General features: G+C 38.6%; 1 protein-coding gene across 1 annotated transcript in view; it reads right to left on the bottom strand.

The window, feature by feature from the left end:
- Positions 1–20,808, bottom strand: part of Spink5 (serine peptidase inhibitor Kazal type 5) — a 75,329-nt gene extending 54,521 nt beyond the window's left edge. The window contains exons 1-2 of the mRNA XM_059246735.1: positions 20,280–20,808; positions 3,837–3,862 (exon numbers count right to left, since the gene is read on the bottom strand). Coding sequence (XP_059102718.1) covers positions 3,837–3,862; positions 20,280–20,808 — 555 coding nt within the window. The remainder of the gene's footprint in view (positions 1–3,836; positions 3,863–20,279) is intronic.
- Between the last annotated feature and the right edge of the window lie 275 nt (positions 20,809–21,083).

Below are 21,083 nucleotides of genomic sequence, written 5' to 3'. Positions count from 1 at the left end.
TATAAATACTCAATTAGTAAAATGTCTTCCTTTGTTACTACTGTTATGGTGACACTGGCTATTATAATAATAATGAGCTAAGCTGATATATTAAATGCTAGTGCACAGTGAAACAACAGTAAAAAGCTACTAGAATGTGAGAGAATTACTAAAAAACTGAGACTCAGTGTATGAGCACTGGACACTACCAAGGGGCCCTGTCATATACTCTGAAGTGTATACTGCATTTCTCATAGCAATATTAGCAGTTATTAAATGTTTACAAAATGTTCCTTCATATTTGGATGACAAGCTTCTATAATGATTCATTCTCTGAACAAATTCCATATCCTTTGGCACACCATTGGCCTTGTGTTAGAGGCTGACTCACTTCAGAGCTAATCAGGCTGAAGACTCAGGACTCTTCTCCCAAAGGCTTAGGATAGGCTAAGGTACTTGGAATCCCATTTTAACCTTTGGCACACTTCAAGTACTACTATTACCTGTGCAACATCCTCAAAGACATGTTGTGATCTTCTTGATTTGGACTTCCTTTTGGTAAATGTCAATGGTCCCTATTTACCACATTTAAAAGGGTGCGTGGAGACCATTTTGAATTTTAAAACCAACACTAAAGAATAGTGGAAAAGTCTCTTAAATAAAGAGAATCTGTTTTCATTCCTGTGCTCAGTATGTTTAATTGACAACCTGCTCTCTGTGTCACTTTGCCTTTCCTAAGACTGAAGTACATTTGAAAATCAACAGTGCATTTGTGCTGTGGAAGTGAGCAGTGATTCAAAATGCTATCTTCATTACTAACAGGGAATGTTTACTAGACCCTTAGATCAAACTTGCCAAATCTAAGGTTAATGCTTTCTTTAGATTTCCTGAAAAAACAAACCCTGCTCCTAGATGCTTCCATCAGAAGACAAGTAATAAAACTTTAGTTACACCTATCAAACATATCTCTTTCACAGAACTGATCATAGGAATCTGTGGACTCTACAAAAGCTTTACAATAATTCAGTCCATCAACAATCATTCATTATGAGATTACTGTTAAATTCAATATGATAATACTTAGTAAAGTAGAGGAAGGATGCTGGTCTGAGTAGCTCATAGAGACTAATGGGCACCACTGTATCTAATCCAGCTTCTTAAATATGTTTGGAAGTTGCAACTACCTACAGAATGATTAGTAAGGCGTTAAAAGGGGTATCAGCTACCAGTCCATCACGGGGACGACTTGCTAAAGGTCACCTGCTAAATCATCTTGGACTGTTATCACTGCTCAGTGATCTCTCAGAGAGACAAAGTAGCAATTTATGGTAACAGACTAGGAAGTGGCCATCTTGAGATTTGGTATCTGGTTCTTTGATGTTTTATGCCAGTTTAGAAGCTTACTTCCTAGATTGTAAATGGCTCTATAGAGCTTTCAAAACCTTATAACAGAAAGGCTATATAGCCTAGTATCTTTGCAATAAAACAACTCTTATGAGGTAGATATTGGGCAACATGTTTACAAAAAAAGAGTCATGATAATACTAGAATGAAACTCTAAATAATTTTAATAGTTAAATCATAAAAAAACAGCATCAACCCAGAGCAGTTCTGACTGGACAGTCAAACTTCATAATGTCACAGTCAGATGTAATTCCTTATGAGATCCAGCTTTAAATACAGCAACATCATCAACAACAACAAAACCAATGGGAGCCAGAGGTTTAGGGAGTGAGTTAAGAAACTTGCTCACAGCATTCAGCGTGCTCAGAGATGGATCCCTGGTGGTTTTCTGAGGTTTGAATACCCCAGCACAGTTTCCTGGGATGCAGTGAAAGACCGTAGAAATGGACAGCACTAGACATGTTTCTCTCTAGGGAAAACTGAGTGTCCCTAAAATGATCAAAGAACAGTAGATTGACCCTGGAGCATCTAGACTGAGACGTCATCCCTCAGAGCCATGGGAGATGATTCTGCAGCATAACTCCAAGCCATCAGCTTGCTTTTGTTTCACTAAAGTTGCTCTCCATTTCCACATCTCAGAAAAACACTGCCTCCTCCACCTCAGGTCACGTGCTCCTGTTGTTGTCTTCTGTCCGTCCACATACCTTGTAATCAAATCCTCCAGGAGCTGGCCTTGCTCCTGTTTTCACATTACAATGCTAACCAATTTGTTTTGGCTTTATAATGACCCTTCTCTGCTGACAGATTGCAGCCTCTATGTAAGCTCCTTTCTGGTGGTGACAGTGCTAGTCCATGGTGTGCTGGCCTATGTTTAAATTATTCAACAGGATACTATATTGCTAAGACCTCAAGTTAATGAATTTTCAGGAGAGTAGCAGACATCCCAGCATCATGAATAGTTTTCTTTTGGGGGACAGTATCCAAAGAGTATTCTTGGAAACTTTCCCAGAGTGATGACTGTTTTCTTGTGTGCATCTTGCCTTTTATGTCAATATACCTGTGGTTTTCAAGAAAATATTCAGTACAGTAGAATTTAATGATATGAAAGAAATTCAATGCAAGAATTTTCAACAATTGCCTGGGATCTGAGATTTCAACATGTGTCCAGTTCTCTAAAACCAAGACTCTGCCATGTTTTATTGAACTCTCATTTATTAGCCAAACTTGTGTGAAATAATAGAGGCTCTATATAGTGAAATACTGTAGGATATTTATGTGACAATGTTTCTTTTCTTAAAAAAAAGTTACAGTAAGATACAAATATTTTAATTATGTCTTTAAAGAAGTTTGGTCTAAAGAAAAGCTGCTTCATATCTTTATTTAGTATTCATGGCCTTGGAGAGATGTAGCAAATTTTGCTACACCAGCAATGTTGTTTTAAATGATACACCAATGGCATACATAGCAGCCTGTGGATAAAAATAAAATATGTACATGACAAAGACATAGCCTTTTCAATTATCTTTCAAACAGATATAAAATGTATTTCTATACAAGATGATTCTTTTATTTTTCAATAACAGGCCTGTCATAGGCAGTTGAATACCTTCCTGTATCTAGGGTTCTGCCCTCACAGGTGCTTCTACCTGGGCTGTTGTAAGCTGCCAAGATCTCCCTTGGTTTTCAATCCTTGTTCCCATGTTTTCCCACCATAGAAAACTCTATATGTTTATCCCATTCAGAAATGGAGACATCCATCTAGTTCCTGGAATATTCTATATCTGACTCTTTTTTCCTTCCTAGCATTATTATTGGATGTGTCAAATATTTTTGTAATTTGCCTATTCCTTTGTTTACTGTCACAAAAACTAAAGTTTCAGAAGGCATGAATGTTACATCCTTTGTTTACTTTAGAATATCCTGGCATTTCAAATAAGATCAGAAATATAATAGATATTAAATAAATATGTATTTAATTATATATATATGGGGTGTGTGTGTGTGTGTGTGTGTGTGTGTGTGTGTGTGATGACTATGTAATGTCTACAGATACATCTTTCTTTGCATAATGATTACCAGAAAAATTCATGTTTTATCCTGGCTTCTTCACCTGTTGAATGGAAAAATAGTAATTTCTTGGTTTGTTTTTTTATATCTATGGAGTTGTCTATGGAGTTTTAAAGTACTATTTTAGCATGACAGATTGTGCCTTGCAAACACCTTACATCAATAATACATTGAGAAAGAAAGAGAAACAGGGACAGAGAGACAGAGAAAGAGACAGAGAGAGAAGTACTCATGTTTGATCCATAAAGACTTGTTTCTGTGTCTTTAACAAAAGTTATTAGTACCTGTCAGTATATTCTCTGTGTTACTACCATGAAGGTGTTAGCCACAAATTATTTTTCTTTTGGAAACTTGGAGTGAGTTCAATGAAAAAAAGCAAGACTGACCTGAATTGTATTCCCACTGGCAGCATCTGAGACAAAAATGCAGAAACCAAAGTTAAGAGGATGTAAACTATTTAATAAATTAGACATAGGATTCACTCAATGCAAGCCTCTCATTGCTTTACTGGCAATGTATTTTAAAACCACAAATCATCTTGAATGTATTAAGATTTGTGGTGGCAAATCAAATGATGGCACAGTCACAAAGGCCCAATCACTTAGGAAAGTCCATCTACTTTGGAAAAAAATGCTCCCGTGGTCTCTAAACCTACCAGATTATCTACTTCCTAAAAACTCATTGCAGAGTGAAGCACAGCATTCTACTTTGATAGATGATAATATAGTGCATATGTCAAATACACAAATAATTTGAATATAACTTAAAATACCCAGATGATATGAAGTTTAAATTTATATATATATATATATATATATATATATATATATATATATGAAATTTCATTTTCTGAACTCTGGCTATTCTACTTCATTATTACAGAGGCAAAAATCAGAGATCTATAAGAAATTAAGATTAATTAAAGTCACAGACTATTACACTCTCATTGACTTACTCTCTTATACCTATATATTTATTTTAGGAAATGACATCATTTGTGTATAATGATCTCAATAGCTTTATATCTGAGGTTCAGTGTTTTAAAGGGAACTAGTCAGAGAAAGATAAATCTATGTAGCCCATGCCACCCCAACAATTAAACACAAAGTTAGGAAATTTATTTTGTAGCTCTCACAAAAGTCCTTTATTCTTCAGGAACAATATTTTCAATTCATTTTGAATTTTAAGATAAGATAAATACATAAATCATATTGTTTTAAAACAGGAACAGTCACTATAATTAAATTATAATTAACATATGATTAAAATATACATAGTAATTACATGTCAGTTTTAAGTGTCTTATATCTATAGGTAGTATAAACTAGATACTTGGTGAAGAAAAGAAAGATAAATACATAAATCATATTGTTTTAAAACAGGAACAGTCACTATAATTAAATTATATTTAACATATGATTAAAATATACATAGTAATACATGCCAGTTTTAAGTGTCTTATATCTATAGGTAGTATAAACTGGATACTTGGTGAAGAAAAGAAACAGAATAATCTGTTGACTTTTCAGAAGTAGTATGAAATTATTAGAATGGTTTCTCATAGATAGAAGTTCAATTGTTCTCAAATTACTTTCATTTTTAAAGATAGTTCAAGGTTTTAACATTTTATATATATGCATGTTATATACATAAATATATTAGAATATTTTTTTTCTAAGTGAGGGGTGGGGGAGAAAAGTCCCTTCCCCAGGGTCTGAGATGTATGGCAAGAAACTTCAAATGTGTTCAAATTGCTCACCTTGTGTGAGATAAAGAGCCAGGGTCAGAAGCACTAGCACTGTGGCTGTCTTCATGCTGAAGATGATGTAAGTCGGTTACAGGTCTGCTCTGTGCATTGCTCAGCTGGTGATCTAGGACTGAGCATGTGAGCTGCAGCTCACTTTTATACATCCTGGTGACACACACACACAGAACCAGTTGTTCAGGCTCATGTTAGACTCCTCAGACAACATCAGTTTAGTTTCCATCTTGTAAGGTCCTGCCATAGTATCAGATTCAAGCAGATAATGCCTAATTCTAAAACAGTCATATGTTTTCAGGATACCCAACCCAGAAGGCTAGAGAAAGGACCCTACCTACAGCCTACAATTTCTAATCCTATGTGAGCTCCCCTGTGATGCCAGGAATACTACCTCCTCATCAAACTGACCTCCCTTCCTAAGTGAAAAGGAAAGGAAAAAGTAGACAGATTGGTTGTCCTACCCATCAGGAAAAATGTAAAGGTTTCCACATCTGAGGAAAGTTGTGTATACTGAGAGAACCTAGGATTCCCATTGATTCTATTGGTAGATATTCTGAAGTAGGACTTACTGGCTATATAGGAACTACAAAGTTGGGATTCTTTCCACTCCACACACAGGTAAAGCAGAGACTTTGTGAAAATATGTCTTGTACATAACGACTTTTTAAAACTTCTCTTGGGCTACTGATATAATTCTTGTTCAACATATGAGAGATGCTGAATTTCATATAGTGCTTGTTCAACATATGAGAGATGCTGAATTTCATACCTACCTAGAACCACAAAAATAATTCTCAATCAAAAGAATAATTTATCTTAGCCAAATACTGTGCTCCTCCTAAATATTAGAGATTCAGGATTAAACTTTCTATAGCCCATACATATCTAAATTATTCTGTTTCTACTAAATTAAATTTATTCTATTGTTACTTGGCCTTTCTGCAAAGAAAAAAATAGTAAGTTATTAAAGATTATAAATACATAAATGTGACCTTTTTCTAATACATTGTTGATTTGTTTTTCCTATTCTACAAGGAGTACATTCTGTAAGCCAGATCATCTTTCTGTTGATCTGTTGGCTTAGATTTCCCACCTAAAGGATATTGGGAGTTTTCATTGGACTCCTAACAATGGGAGTAGGGGTATCTGTTACTCTTTTACCTGCTTGTGGGAAGCTTTCCCTCCTAGTGGGTTGCCTTGTCCAACCTTGATACTAGGGTTTGTGATTCGTCTTATTGCATCTTGTTATGCTGTGTTCAGTTGATATCCCTATGAGACCTGCTCTTTTCTGAAGGGAAATGGAAGAGGACTGGATCTGGTGGAGAGGGTACTGGGAGGAGGGAGGGAGGGAGGAGAGACTGACATTGGGATATATATAGTATAAGAGAAGAATAAATTTTAGAAAAATCTCATGAGCCGGATTTTTGGAGCCCAGTGCCTATGGTGGGATACTTTGTGCAGCCTTGGTGCATGGAGGAGGTGCTTGGACCTGCCCTAGCTGAATGTACCAGGCTCTGCTGACTCCCCATGGGAGAGCTTGCCTTGGAGGAGGTGGGAATGGGGGGGTTGGTTGGTAGGGAAGGCTTGGGGTCGGGAGGAGGGAGGAAAGGGGAGTCTGTGGTTGGTATGTAAAATGAATAGAAAAATCTCTAAATAATAATAAAAAAAAGAATCTGAAGCTACAACCAAATAGTTTGATTTCAGTAGTTCTCAGGGTCCCCACATACATAGAAGAAGAAAGTCCTGAAATGAAAGAACTTGTTATAATCTCAGCAATATCAAAATTAGATTTTCCTCCCTTTTCTTTTCTCTCATAATAAATAAATAATTTATTACACATAAACAACCATAAACTACTAATTTTGTAATACTTTTCTCACATTTCAGTGTCCATGAAAAGTAGTGAGCATGGAGAGCAAGGTCTATGCATTGCTGTTATAAGTTCAAAACCCAGAGTCTGTCACAACTTAGTGCAAGGAAAACGGACCAGGGAGACAGGCAGTCTGTTGCTATTCCTGTCTCTGTGACTATAGCATAATGGAAATGAACTAGCTTTGGAACAAGGTCTCTCTGGGTCCAAAACTTGACTCACCAGTTACTATGCTGCCTTGGGCAAGTCACTTCCTTCCTCTGAGACTCAGTTTCCTAACATGTAAAGCAGAGTAAATAATGCATGGGCTGTAAGATTGCATTGCAAGGCTCCAATGTTACCCAGGTGTTGTGATTGTATACGTATGTAACTTTACAACTCTAGCAATACCAAGAATATGTGGTGAGCTTTACAGCTACTGATAGCTGGTCTCCCAGTACTGTGCCTGGACTAGATAATTTAAGTTCTTCAGAAAAGTCAACCTGCTTGAATCTGGATCTCCACAACAGTTGCAAGTTTACTGAGCATCTATATTCCAAAGTTAAAATAAAAATCTTTTCATTTCATAATTTTGTTCATAGGAAAATCCTTGTGTCTATAAAAGCCTCTTAAATATTCATGTACACATCGTAATGTATTTTATTTTGCATTTGCCCAGTCAGGCCACATGAAACCCTCTCAGCTTGATAGTGGGCAAGTTAGTACTTCACAACAGAATTAGTAACTGTGTAAAATGACTTGATGATGCCGACTGTAGACAAGGTGAATACTATTCTCACGGGTGGATATAGAGCCAAGGAGGAACAAAAGAACCAACAGGTGAGTCTCTCTTTGAAGAATCTCTGCTATGAGGAAACATGAAAGAGGTGGATTCCTCCCTCCTGGCAAAGTGCTCCTCACTGACAGCCAGAGCTTCCACTCCCAGGGGAAGAACACCCAGTTCCCCCAATATTGAAAGATCCCATTAGCTGCCTATGCCATCAGGGCTTTCCCTCCAGTTCACATCAGGAACGTTGCAAATCTGGAAAGGATTAATCACATGCTCTGTCAATCACTCTTTGTTTCTTAAAACCACAGTTGTTAAATTCAAATGAATGAGATTGGAGTTGGGCTTAGATTATTGCTAGACTATGAGAGAATATCTCTTAGATTCATGTCCTTGTTTTCTGAACATTCAGTTTACTCATCAAAGATATAGAACTCTATTTCCTCTTTCTAGAAAGGAAAAGGATTAGATAGTAAAAAGCTATGAACTTTCCAATCTTGTTCATTTGTCAGATTCAAATCTGAACCCATGTGAGAGGTACTGACAAAGAAGAAAAAAAATAGGCAGTATTTTCATAGACCAGCAATGTTCCCCAAAACAAAGGATATTTCTAAACATCAAAGTTAGTTTTCTCTTTTCCTATGCATTGAGCTCCTTGATGTTTCTGGTGGTTAATTAAAAAACAAAAACAAAAACAACAACAACAACAACAAAAAACCCCAAAAAGCTATGATCTTGTGTAACTCCTGAGCTCTACAACTGTCTTTTGTTTAATATTATGTTGATTTGCCTTTCCTGTTGATTCTCTATGATTTTCTTTACACACACACACACACACACACACACACACACACACACACAATATCTATAGATCTATATCTATATCTATATCTATATCTATATCTCAATAGTCAAATAGATGATGATGAAGAACATTGTCCTGGTTTGCTTTCTGTTGCTATGAGAAAAAAAAAACCCTAAGACCAAAACCAACCTAGACAGAAGAGTCATTCAGCTTACATGCCCCATTGCTGACCATCGTGAATGAAAGTCAGCATTGGAATGTGGAAGGAGGAACTGAAGCAGGGCCCATGGAAGAATATTGCTTACTGATTGGCTGTCTGAGGCTTCCTTAGCCTCCTTTCATATACCACCCTGAACTTCCTGCCCAGGGGTGGCACTGTCCACATTGATTAGGCTCCCCACATCAATCATTAATCAAGAAAATGGTCCCACAGACTTTCTCATAGGTAGTCTGATAGAGGCAATCCCTTATTTAAGGTTCCTTTTTCTTAGACAATTGTAGCTTGTGGCAAGTTGGCAAAAATCAAACCAAAAAAAAAAAACAAAAAAAAAACAAAACAGCACAAGTGTAAAGGTCTTCCCCCAACTTAAGAGTTTTGACTTGCAGTTTTCAGCTGTAAAATGGACTAAAATTTTGCAGCCAATCAGCTTGTACTTTGAGTAGACTGTTGAGTACACTACTGGGGATACTGACTGCTTCATTGTTAAACAGGTATGCTATTAGGTTATTTTCCCATAATAGTGTAATGGAAGAACTCTAAGAACATTTAAGATGGGCTAGGGTAATGATGCGTAGTAGGTTAGAAGTGTTAAATGTATTTTTGGTGGTAAAATATGTAGCTGGACTTTCTTTGAACTGCCAGCTACCAAATAATGACACAGTGATTTATTATTGATTATGAAAACTTGGGCCTTAGCTTAGGCTAGCACTTAAAACTTAAATCAACCCATTTATATTAATCTACCTTCTGCCACATGGCTTGTTACCTCTGCTCAGTACTGTGGGTCCCACTTCCTTTGTGTCTGGCTGGCAAATTTCTGTTTCTTTGACTCCTTCCCCCAAGTTCCTCTCTCTCCCCAGAAGTCCCACATATCCCTTCTTGCCTAGCCATTGGCCATTCAGCTCTTTATTAATCCAATCAGAAGGTGCCTTGGCAGAGACACATCTTCACAGTGCACAAAAAGATTATCCTACAACAAAAATAGGCATAACAAAATTTACTAGCCGTTGTAAATGGTGAGTTAGGGGACATTAAGTACCTGCACACTGCTGTACAATCTTTACTACTTACTATCTTCCATATTTTTAAAATGATATTTTTATTAATTCTTTGAGAATCTTATACAATGTATTTTAATCATATTCATCCCTTCATCAACTCCTTCCACATTCTACCCACCTCTTCATCCATCTATCTTCATCCCTCCATCTCTCTATTTCTTTTTTAAGCTCATTGAGTCCTGTTTGTGTTGGTCAATTACTTCTAGGCATTGTGCTTGTGTCTGGGAGTGTGGGCCATATCCTTGTTGTTACATTACTAATGAAAAATGACTTTCCTTCACCCAAAGCTATCAAATGCAAACAATTGTAGGAGTGGGGATTCTTTCCCTCTCCCCTCCTCCATGCTGGGATTTTGTCCAGCTTGAGTTTGTATGGGTCTTGTGCAATCACAATATGAACTCACAGTCTCTGCGCTTTTGTATGCACAGCTACTCTGTTGTGTCTGGAAAACATTGTTTTCTTGAAGTCATCCAGAACCTCCAGCTCTTACAATCTTTGCACCTTCTCCTCTTCACAGATCCCTGAGATTAAGGGTGTGGTGTGATATGAACATCATTCTGTCTGAGCATTCAAAAGCTCTTATTCTCTGAAAACTGTCCAGGTGTGAATATTTTCATTCATTGTCATCCACTAGGGGGAAAAACTTCTCTGAAGAGGGTTGATCAATGCATTAATCTGTGGTACAGTGATCCATTGTCAGGAATTGTAATGCAATGACCATATAGCAGAATAATAGTAGTAGGTTTCTTTCTAGAGACCATGACCTATCTCATAATATGTTCCTGGCTTTGTTGACAGTGTTTGTTTGAGTTCCACTTTTTAAGTACAGTATTCTCAACAGTTTATGAATTTCTTTGGACCCCAAAATTTATTATTTGAGGAGTATCTATATTTCTTAGACTATCTTAGAAGATAAAATAAAATATTTATTTTCTTACTTTTAATTCCTTCCTCCTAGAATTCTATTATTACCTCTATCTGTTTTATGTCTTGATACTTCTTTGGAAAAGATACATACTGGAAGACAGCCTTTACTGAACTTGTTATCTCAGAATGCTTAATTAACAATCCACTTCACTCCCTCTTAGAGAATTCCTGTCTGTTTACCTGGAAAGACTTAGAATGAAAGAGATAAGAATCTATTTGCATCTAAGAATAGAATGAGGTTATTGTTTGTTCAGTGAGTATATAGACAGCTATTTATAGACATAATTATTGCTTTTATTAGATTAAGGTTAAGAAAACAGGAAAAACTCAATGTCTAGTTTTTTTTTGTTTGTTTGTTTTTGTTTTTGTTTTTTTGAGACAGGGTTTCTCTGTGTAGTTTTGGAGCCTTTCTTGGAACTCACTCTGTAGCCCAGACTGGCCTCGAACTTACAGAGATCTGCTTGCCTCTACCTCCCGAGTGCTGAGGTTAAGGGCATGAGCCACCACTGCCCAGCTTCAATGTCTAATTTATAATGCATTAAATATTACATATGAGGTTGCATGATTTGCCTTTAAATACAACATCCAGTTTCTCCCTACAGTTACTATTGCTTCAATCCCTTCAGTGTCTACCATGTTAAAATGTTGTAAATTCCAATTACTACTAGGATTTATTCTAACAATCTGAAACAAAAGATTTTTTGGAGCTATCCTCCTTAAGACAAAGAACACTAATAAACATAACATATTCATTCTGAAACACTACACATGCAGTGAATAGATGTAAAAGAACACCATGTATTTATGGATGTAGTTTTTGTGTGTTCTGTCAGCAAGAATGAGAACAGCTTCTTCTGGCCTCTGCAGGCTCCAGAGACACATAAAATAAAATTAAAAAATTATAGTACACAAATATGATTTGCTAATATACTTTTCAAGGAAATATAAAATTTGTTAACGTGTATTATACACTTAACAGATAAGACAATAAATGCAATGGATTTATATAATTAGATTATTTTTGCAGGGAACTGTGGTTTGGTGAAGTCCTATAACTTTCCTGAGGTCATTCAACTTATAAGTAGTTATTTTTGTACATGGTGTCATGCAAGTAAGACACAAACTCCAGAACCCATTCTCCTAAGCATTATAGACATACTTATTCTGCCTCTATTACACTGAGCATATGCTGTAATTGCTTCTATACAAATAGTTATAACATGTTTGGAAATAATTGACTATAGGTATCTGAAAATCCATGCATCATTGTTAATTTATTCAAGTAAAATCAAACTGTAAACAGCCTTCAAGTTGTTATGGGTTAAATGAGTTTGTGCTACATCTACTTAACAAATAAGATGGAAATTGAATTTAAAAACCAAACAAAAAACATAAATATTACATGGCATAGTAAACATTACCACATCTGCACTAATGCAGACATTCAGTGTTTTGATCTGAATTGTATCCCACACTCTGATTTAAAGCACATGTTGAAGCTCTGTGCAGTGGCGTCTTAGAATTAGATTAAAGTGAGGCCACTGGAGTGGGCCTTAAGCAAAACTTACTGATGTCCTTACACGAAAAGAAAAGTTGAAACCTTGACAGACATCAGGCATGCATCCACAGAGGAAAGAGCACATAAAGACTCATCACAAAGTCAGTGTGAGGCTAAGAGCAAGTCTGTATACACCTTAATCTTGGAATACTAGCCTACAGGAGTATGGGAATTGATGTTTCTGTTAAGTTTCCCAGTTTGATAGGGGTGGTGGTGGTAGTGTGTGTGTGAATTCTTTGACAAAATACCTTCACTCTACATATTAACAGAGCTTCACACACAGTGTGTGCTAAAATACAAGCACTTATATGGTGGGAAATTGAGATTTACATCAGCTACTTGTCTTTGTACTAAAGTTATGAAGCTGTAGAACAGACCTGGACATTTGTTGACAGTAGAAGATACTGTGTCTTGGCTGAGAACTTTGTTTTCTGTTTTGTGTCTTTGTTCTGATGCTAGGAATCAAGCCTGGATGCTGCCTCTGACCACAATCCAATTCTCAGTGAGGAAACTCTTACTATTTTATTTATTTTTGTGGTGCAGAGGATTAAACCTGATCCTGAGAAGTGCAAGACAAGTCCTCTATCACTTAAGACCCAGACGGTAGCTAAAGAAACAGTGTGAGGGAGGTTGGTAATTGTTACTAAGCTGAACTTGTTTACTAACTGACACTTAGGGAGGATAATCTCCCGCCTTCCCACAGACAATGGAAACAATAAACTCATCCTTCATTTTTTATGCACATAAAAAGAATGTATTTCATTATGACTTTTTGGGTAGATTTAGTAGTTTTATTGTAAACAGTATTTTTATGAAATGCAAGTAATTAAAACTTTTCATTTAATTTAATCTTACAAAACTATATTTTATTATGGTGATATTTCATTTGTGCTGAAATGTGATTTTATTTGTATGTTAATATATAAAGTTGCCTGGGGATCAGAGCTAAGAGCAAGTCATTAAGCAGAAGTCTGGTAGTGGTAGCACACACCCTTAATCCGATCACGTGGCAAGCAAAGTCTCTGTGTGTTCAAGGACACAGCCAGCATGGTGACACACACCTTTAATCCCAGTACCAACCATAGAGACCTGGAGGTCTGTATAGGCAGGCAGTGACAAGGAAGTCATGTGGTTGGGTTTAGAACCAATGAGAAGGCAGAAAAGGAAGGTGATAAAAAGACAGGACACAGGAAGATAGTCTCTCTCTGAGGGGAAGGACAGCAGCAAGTGGTAAGATAAGGTGGTCTTAGCTCTTGGCTACTGCTCTGATCTTTGGGCTTTTAACTCTTTATTTGGCTCTGTGTTTCTTATTTAATAAAACTGTTTAGAATTACATCTACATTTTGTTTTTTTTTGAGATTATCACAGATTAGTGAAAGACACAGGAAAATAAGTCATTGTTTCACCAACTCTACCAGGGACTTTTATGAAGATGTTAATTGAGAAGCTGTTATACATTACAGAGATTTTACTTGTAAAAATGAAGGGATTTCAGATTAAATTATGCATATTAAATTCTTTTAAAAATACATCTTTTATGTGTATGAGTATTTTACCTGAATGTATATATGTGAACCAAATACATGCCTGGTGTCCTCAGTAGTTAGATGAGGGTGTCACATCACCTGGAAATGAGCTATAGATGGTGGTGCTAGCAATCTAACATGTGGGTGCTGGGAACCAGACCCAGGTCCTCTGCAAAAGCAACAAGTGCCTTAAATTGCTGAGCCATCTCTTAGATTATTTTAAAAAACAAATTCCTATTCGTTGATGAAAACCAGCTGAAGGGAAGCATCCACATTCTAAGCAGATATAAAGAAGAGACTGTTTTACTGCAAGGAAAATGAAGGAGGACTTTATGGTAGCTAGAGAAAAAGTGATGAAGTAAGAGAAGGCAATATGAGTTATCACTGACAAGCACGAAGGAGACCATATAACCTATGAGAGAAACAATCTGGGCATCCAACCGTTCAACCTCAACACAACTTGAAGACACAGTTGCACAATTCTTTTCATTATTCTGTGGTACATGAATAATTCTACTGGCAATTTGTTTAAATCCTTCTGTAAGACTATAATCTACCAATAGAATGGTTTTTCCTTGCTGAACCAATAGGTGATCTTCAATCCAACCATAGAAAGAATTAAGAGGATTAATTTATGTAAGCCTCACTTGTAGATGGAATGGGCAGTGTATAGGCAATGTAAAAGTGAATTTGAACACTGAAAAGTGAAGCACACTTTTTTGAAAAATTTCAATTAACTGGAATGAACCATTTTTTTAAAAAAATATAGGAGCTAAAGTTTTGTCCTTGTAATTTCCTCTCCTCTCTCCTCCTCCTCTCCCTCCTCCACACCCTCTTACTTTTATTAATCATTTATATCACCCTCTAGCTGCACCATGCCCTCACCACGTAACTACTTAGTTATCTAATATGCTTAGGTGAAATTAAAATTAACACAGACATTATTTTCATGTGCTGGATTTGGTTATTTGAAATGAGTCCTCCTGTGTGATATTTGTATCTTTATTATTTAGTCTCTACTGTAAAATTGCATGATGGAAGTGAGTATGTTCTAGAAAATAATTTAAATGTTTCTGGCCCAAGTACTCTATATCAAAGAAGTGTAGTTGCCAACTTGAAACAGCCTTGGAACTGAACGCCTAATACCAGTCTAAGATGTAAAATATACATGTTTTTCTTTTTCCCTTAAGAAAACATGGGTTATATTATGAAGGAAAGGAATAAAAACTGTATAGTAGGCCCTGTGCCCTGGGTAAGCAGGCAAGCAGGCAGAGGACAGCCATGGTGATCATCACTACAGTGAACAGTCATGTGACAGAGAAATGAGAGAGAATGAAAAAGCAAAGTAGTTCCTACACTGTGGAGAGACCGAACTGAAGAAGTGAAGGTGGTGAGAAACAGTTTGATATGGGTAGCCTATGCTGCCACCAGAGGCCGTGATGATGTCTGGGCTCTATCTGTGCCTGAGGGCCATAATTGGTCCATGACCCTACCGCAGTTGGGGTCTGTGATGACTGATGTTTGTGGTCCATGTTACCACCAAAAACGGTGAGGATGCCTGGGGTCCGGGCCACCACCTGAGGCCATGTTGGTGTCCAAGGGCCATGCTGCCACCAAGGCCATACAAATCTTAGTGGTCTGTGCTGCCACCCAGGGCCATGCTGACGTATGAGCCTGCATTGTGGCTCAGGTTGGTGTCTGGGTCTGTTGCAGCTGGGATCTGTGATGATATCCATGGCCTGTGTTACCACCAAGGGCCATGCAGATGCCTCTGGTTCAGTATGCCACCTAAGGCCACATTGCTGTCTGAGGGCCACATTGTCACCAGGGCTATGCTAATCTGGATGGCTTGGGCTGCCATCTGGGGCCATGGCGACATCTGGGTACTGGCTGAGGCCTAAGGCCATGTCTGAGTCCATGGTCCTGCCATGGCCGGGGTCTGTGTTCATGTCCATGACCAGTGTTACCATGGGGGGACATGAGTGAGCTGGCCCAAGTAGTTTGGCCATTTGAGAACTAGTACTATTCCTGGCTGATTGCCTCAGTGGGAGAACTGCCCCACCCTTCCAGAAGAATTGGCCCCAAAGGCCAGGGAGAGCTGGCCCTGCACACAGGAGAGCTGTTCTCACCCCTCACCTGGGGAGAGCTAACCCAGATGGAGTGTGTGAGAGAGTTGGATCTGATCCTCACCAGAGGGTGGTGGTCCTGGTGGAGGCTAGGACTGATCAGCTCAGTTATCACCCAGGCCCACGTCTAGGACTTTGAGTTGGCCAACCTCAACATCTACACCATCTATGACCTGCTGGAGTGCATGAACCATAGCTGCAGTATCTCCATGACTCAGGTAATAGCAGGATATCAGAGAGAAATTTCAGAGAGGGGCCAGTATCGATGGTGTACCAGAAGCCAGAGACTTTGATCCAAACCAACAACTCATTGCAATGAACATTCATTCAAAAGTAAAACTGTTAGGGCATATGGGTATATATACTGCATGAAACACTGCAGCTTCCAAGACCACTATGACAGTTAATGTCTGATGGAGAGGTTGGAAAGACAGAAGTGTGAAATGGTTTTATTTTATTTTATGGAAGGAGGCTACAGGGGTGGAGGGCAGACATGGATGGACTGGAAAATGAGTGGGATTGGAGTGCATTATGTGAAACATCCAAAGAATCAATAAAAAGAATTATGTTAAAAATGTATAGCAAAACAGGGAAAGACCCTAGGAAGGACACATGGATGACTCTGTGAAGGAGAAGTGGATGCAATCTACATGAGCGGACTGGGTGGGGGGGGGTAGCAGAGGGTGAGGAGTGGGGGATGAGAACATAGGGAAATGGGAGGGTCAAGCTGGAACAGGGACAGAGTGGGAGGGCAGGGAGGAAGACACCAGGATAGATGAGGACATCATGGGAATAGGAAGAGTCAGGGTGCTGGGGAGGCTCTCAGGAATCCACAAGGATGACCCCACCTTGGTCTTCTGGCAATGGTCCAGAGGGCGCCTGGACTGGTCTACTCTGGTGACCAGTCTAGCAAATAACCTAGCTGTCATCATAGAGCCTTTGTCCAGTGACTGATGGAGGCAGATGCAGAGATTCACAGTCAGGTACCAGGCTGAGCTCCGGGAATCTAATTGATGAGAGAGAGGAGGGATTCTTCAGGTGAGGGATGTTGAGATCATGATGGGAGGATGTGCAGAGATGACCAGCCACACTAGTGGAAGCCCGTAAACTGTGGACTGGTGACTGAGGAGCCCCCATGGGACTGGACTAGGCCCTCTGGATACGGAAGACGGTTGTTTGGCTCAAACTGTTTGGGGGGCACCCAGGCAGGGGGATCGGAATCTGTCCCTCGTGCATGGTCAGGTTTCTGGGAATCCGGTGCCTCTGGTGTGATGCCTTGCACAGCCTTGGTGCAGTGGGAAGGGTCTGGGACCTACCTAGGCTCAGTGTGCTGGGCTCTGCTGACTCCCCATGGGAGACCTTGATTTGGGGGATATGGGGATGCGGGGTGACTTGGGAGAGAGGGCTGAGGGGTGAGAGGAGAGAGGAGGGAGGATCTGTAGGTGGTATGTGGAGTGAGTAGAAATTTTCTTGATAAAGAAAAATGAAAAAAATGTAAAGAAAAAAATGTATAACAAATGATTTAATAACTTTTTATAGTTACTGGAATTAATAAAGATATCACCAATTTATTGTGCTTATCTAGTATGTGTGCATTTTGTTGCACAGCAATATGTATTCATAAAGGTAATTATTGAATGAAATAGTTTTCTTTTTCTATTTTTTAATTATTTGACCATTTCCTACATTTATATGAAGAAATTATATATATAAAATATTTTTAATCAAGACTGTAATTTTCCTCATAAATATGTTTCTATTTCTACTTACTGGAGAAAAAGAATAACAAATTTTTAGAGCATATAGACACCTACATTATTTATCAATACTTTAAACAGAGAGCATTTAAAAGAACAAGATCATGTATTTATATAACTTGTTTTATTTCTGACATTGGTGAATTATTAAAATATATTAATGTGGTAAACTAAATTTTCAACAATATGTATCTATAAAAAGTCTTATATTTTATACAGTGTATGTCAACTTATGACAAGGTTATACTTTGATAAGCCTATAACAAATAGAAATGATCACATGTCAACAATATGTTTAATGCTCATGATTCACTGAACACCATAGCCTAGCAAAGCAGTGCAATGTGAGGTAGCATTTCTGATCCACTTGGTATCTCTAAAGAGTTTTCTACTACATATGGCTATCCTGCACAAACATAAAAACTCAAAATCCAAAATTTGATTTCTACTGACTGTGTTCCTTTTTCCCACCACCCTAAAGTTGAAAAACCATGAGGTAAGCCATAGCAAGTCATGTACTGCACGTTCAGTTCATCCTCATGGGAGGGTAAGCAGAGAGTATCTCATTTCCACGTCACGGTCAGCAAGATTAAAGAGCAGTGTGACTGAATGAATGGCCTCCAGCTTGTCAGCAGGAACTAGAAGAGTTGTCTTGGAAATTAAGACCGTTCTTATTCTAGTTTATATGTGTACTCTCTCATAGTCAACAAAAGAGTTAAATCCATTCAAAGATACTAGGTATCCCCAAACTTTTCCTATGGAGACACGCAGACTTTTAAAACTTAAAGTGGCGACAACAGACCAAAGAAATCATTCCATTCAAATCTAGTTTGGTGAGCTGATAATTTTTTTTCCCAAATAATGTGAAAATTTATAAAACTACAATAAACTGGTACGTCTCCAACATTGAAGTCATTGGAACAATTTTTGAAGGGTTCTAACATATTTTTTTTAAAATATGCTAGCTTGAACTTTTTTTTTTTTTATTTTGCAATACAATTCAGTTCTACATATCAGCCACGGATTGAGCTGATAATTTTATTGTGGTTATTTACAGGAACATGCATGAGAACAGGAGTGCAGGTGACCCAAGTAGTTCTATAACACTGAAAAGCACGCTCCGGCATGGGTTATGGTTCAGGAACAATGCATCACAGTTCACTGTGCAATTCGCAGGCAGCTCCAGCCAAGATTCTCTTCTACTGCCTCCAAGGTTTGCTGCTTATGTAACTATGGGGAAAAACTCAGGAGTTTTCAATGCTCTAAATTTTGTGAGCTTCCTGAGTCTTAGAAGTCATCCTTTTCCCTCTGGGAGAGAATGTTTCCATCTGAAGGACATGACGACACCACACATCACTTTCTGGCTCCTATATTTTCTCTGCCATTTCTTCATGCTTCCTTCCTTAGTTTTGAAAGCTTCGATATAGTGGATTATTATTTTTTCTACTTATGGCTAGACATCAAGCCACCCCACCACAGCATAATCACTCATTCTCAGCAGCTTCTAGTTATGAGTCATTGTAATAACCACAACCTACTCCAAATAAGAATTTCTCTCCGTGACCAAGGTTGATAGGAGCAATAGTCTTTGGGACTATACATGAATGTTTAGAAGGCAATTTGATAGGCAACAGCAAAAGCTTCTTTACTGTTACCTTCGACTCCTCAGCCACAGAGTGTTGTACTGCAACAGTAGCAAACATTAGTCCCATCCTAGAATTACACTCCCATTGATAGTAAAGAGAGAGGAAGAGGAGGAACAACAGCGAAATAAAAATCAAAGGGGATAAAAGGTAGAATACAATTACCACAAGTGTGCATACCAATCTCTTGAAATGAAAATAACTGATCTCCAAGTGAGAGGAGAAACAAAACAGTGTCGTAATACTGCACGAGCTTTCTGGCTTGAGAGTACTTCCTAGCTGCAGAGTGTGGAGGGAAAAGCCCAAGGTCAGCTACACAGACCTGAGGAGAAGACTAGCTTGTTGGAAAATAAGTCAGAGAGAAGTGAGAGTTCCCAGGGAGGAGAACTAGACAAGAAAGACCTAAACAAAGTGAGAACTCCAGAGACCTGAATGTTACCCAAGGATTTAGTAGCATGTTTATTATTTATTTTGGGGAGCTGGGCTGGAGAGATAGGTTGGCTGTTAAGAGCTTGGGCTGCTCTTCCACAAGACATGGGTTCAATTCCCAGCACCTACCTGGTATCTCACAAGCATCTGCAACCCAGTTCTGAGAGAATCCAAGGCCCTCTTTTGACCTCTGAGGGCACCAAGAAGTAAGAATGTGCATAGACACAGAGGCAGGAGAAACACCCATGCACATAAAATAATAAAATAAAAATTTTAAAGAGAACGTATGGGAGAGCAAGTTGTGATTAAGGAAAAGCATTTCCTATTCAAATGACAGAGAAAGCAGTGCCCCGTGATGTCACAGTGTCAGGGACAGTACCTTCCTCCCCATCCAGTGATGTCATGGTGTCAGGGACAGTACCTTCCTCCCTATCCAGTGATGTCATGGTGTCAGGGACAGCACCTTCCTCCCCATCCAGTGATGTCATGGTGTCAGGGACAGTACCTTTCTCACCATCCAGTGATGTCATGGTGTCAGGGACAGTACCTTCCTCCCCATCCAGTGATGTCATGGTGTCAGGGACAGTACCTTTCTCACCATCCAGTGATGTCATTGTGTCAGGGACAGTACCTTCCTCCCCATCCAGTGATGTCATGGTGTCAGGGACAGTACCTTTCTCACCATCCAGTGATGTCATGGTGTCAGGGACAGTACCTTCCTCCCTATCCAGTGATGTCATGGTGTCAGGAGCAGTACCTTTCTCACCATCCAGTGATGTCATGGTGTCAGGGACAGTACCTTCCTCCCTATCCAGTGATGTCATGGTGTCAGGAGCAGTACCTTTCTCACCATCCAGTGATGTCATGGTGTCAGGGACAGTACCTTCCTTCCTATCCAGTGATGTCATGGTGTCAGGAGCAGTACCTTCTTCCTCACCATCCAGGCTGAATATCCTGACAATTCACAAGGCCTTAGACTAAGCATTCAAAGGAGCTCTGCCTTAGTAGAATAAAATAAGTTGCCAGAGACCAAATATTTATTTCTCTAATTCTACCCAAAAGAACTTAATAGCAAAAGATAAACTCATTATATGGTCCTGGGGGATAGAATGTACACCACACACATATAGACACAAATGCATGTGCACCCAATTCATCAACCAAGAATGTATTGTTAATGCCT

The sequence above is a fragment of the Peromyscus eremicus genome, chromosome 19 (genome assembly GCF_949786415.1).
Source record: "Peromyscus eremicus chromosome 19, PerEre_H2_v1, whole genome shotgun sequence".
Classification (NCBI taxonomy): Eukaryota; Metazoa; Chordata; class Mammalia; order Rodentia; family Cricetidae; genus Peromyscus; species Peromyscus eremicus.
Note: the sequence above shows the minus strand (reverse complement) of the source record. Positions and strands in the feature narration are given on the sequence as shown.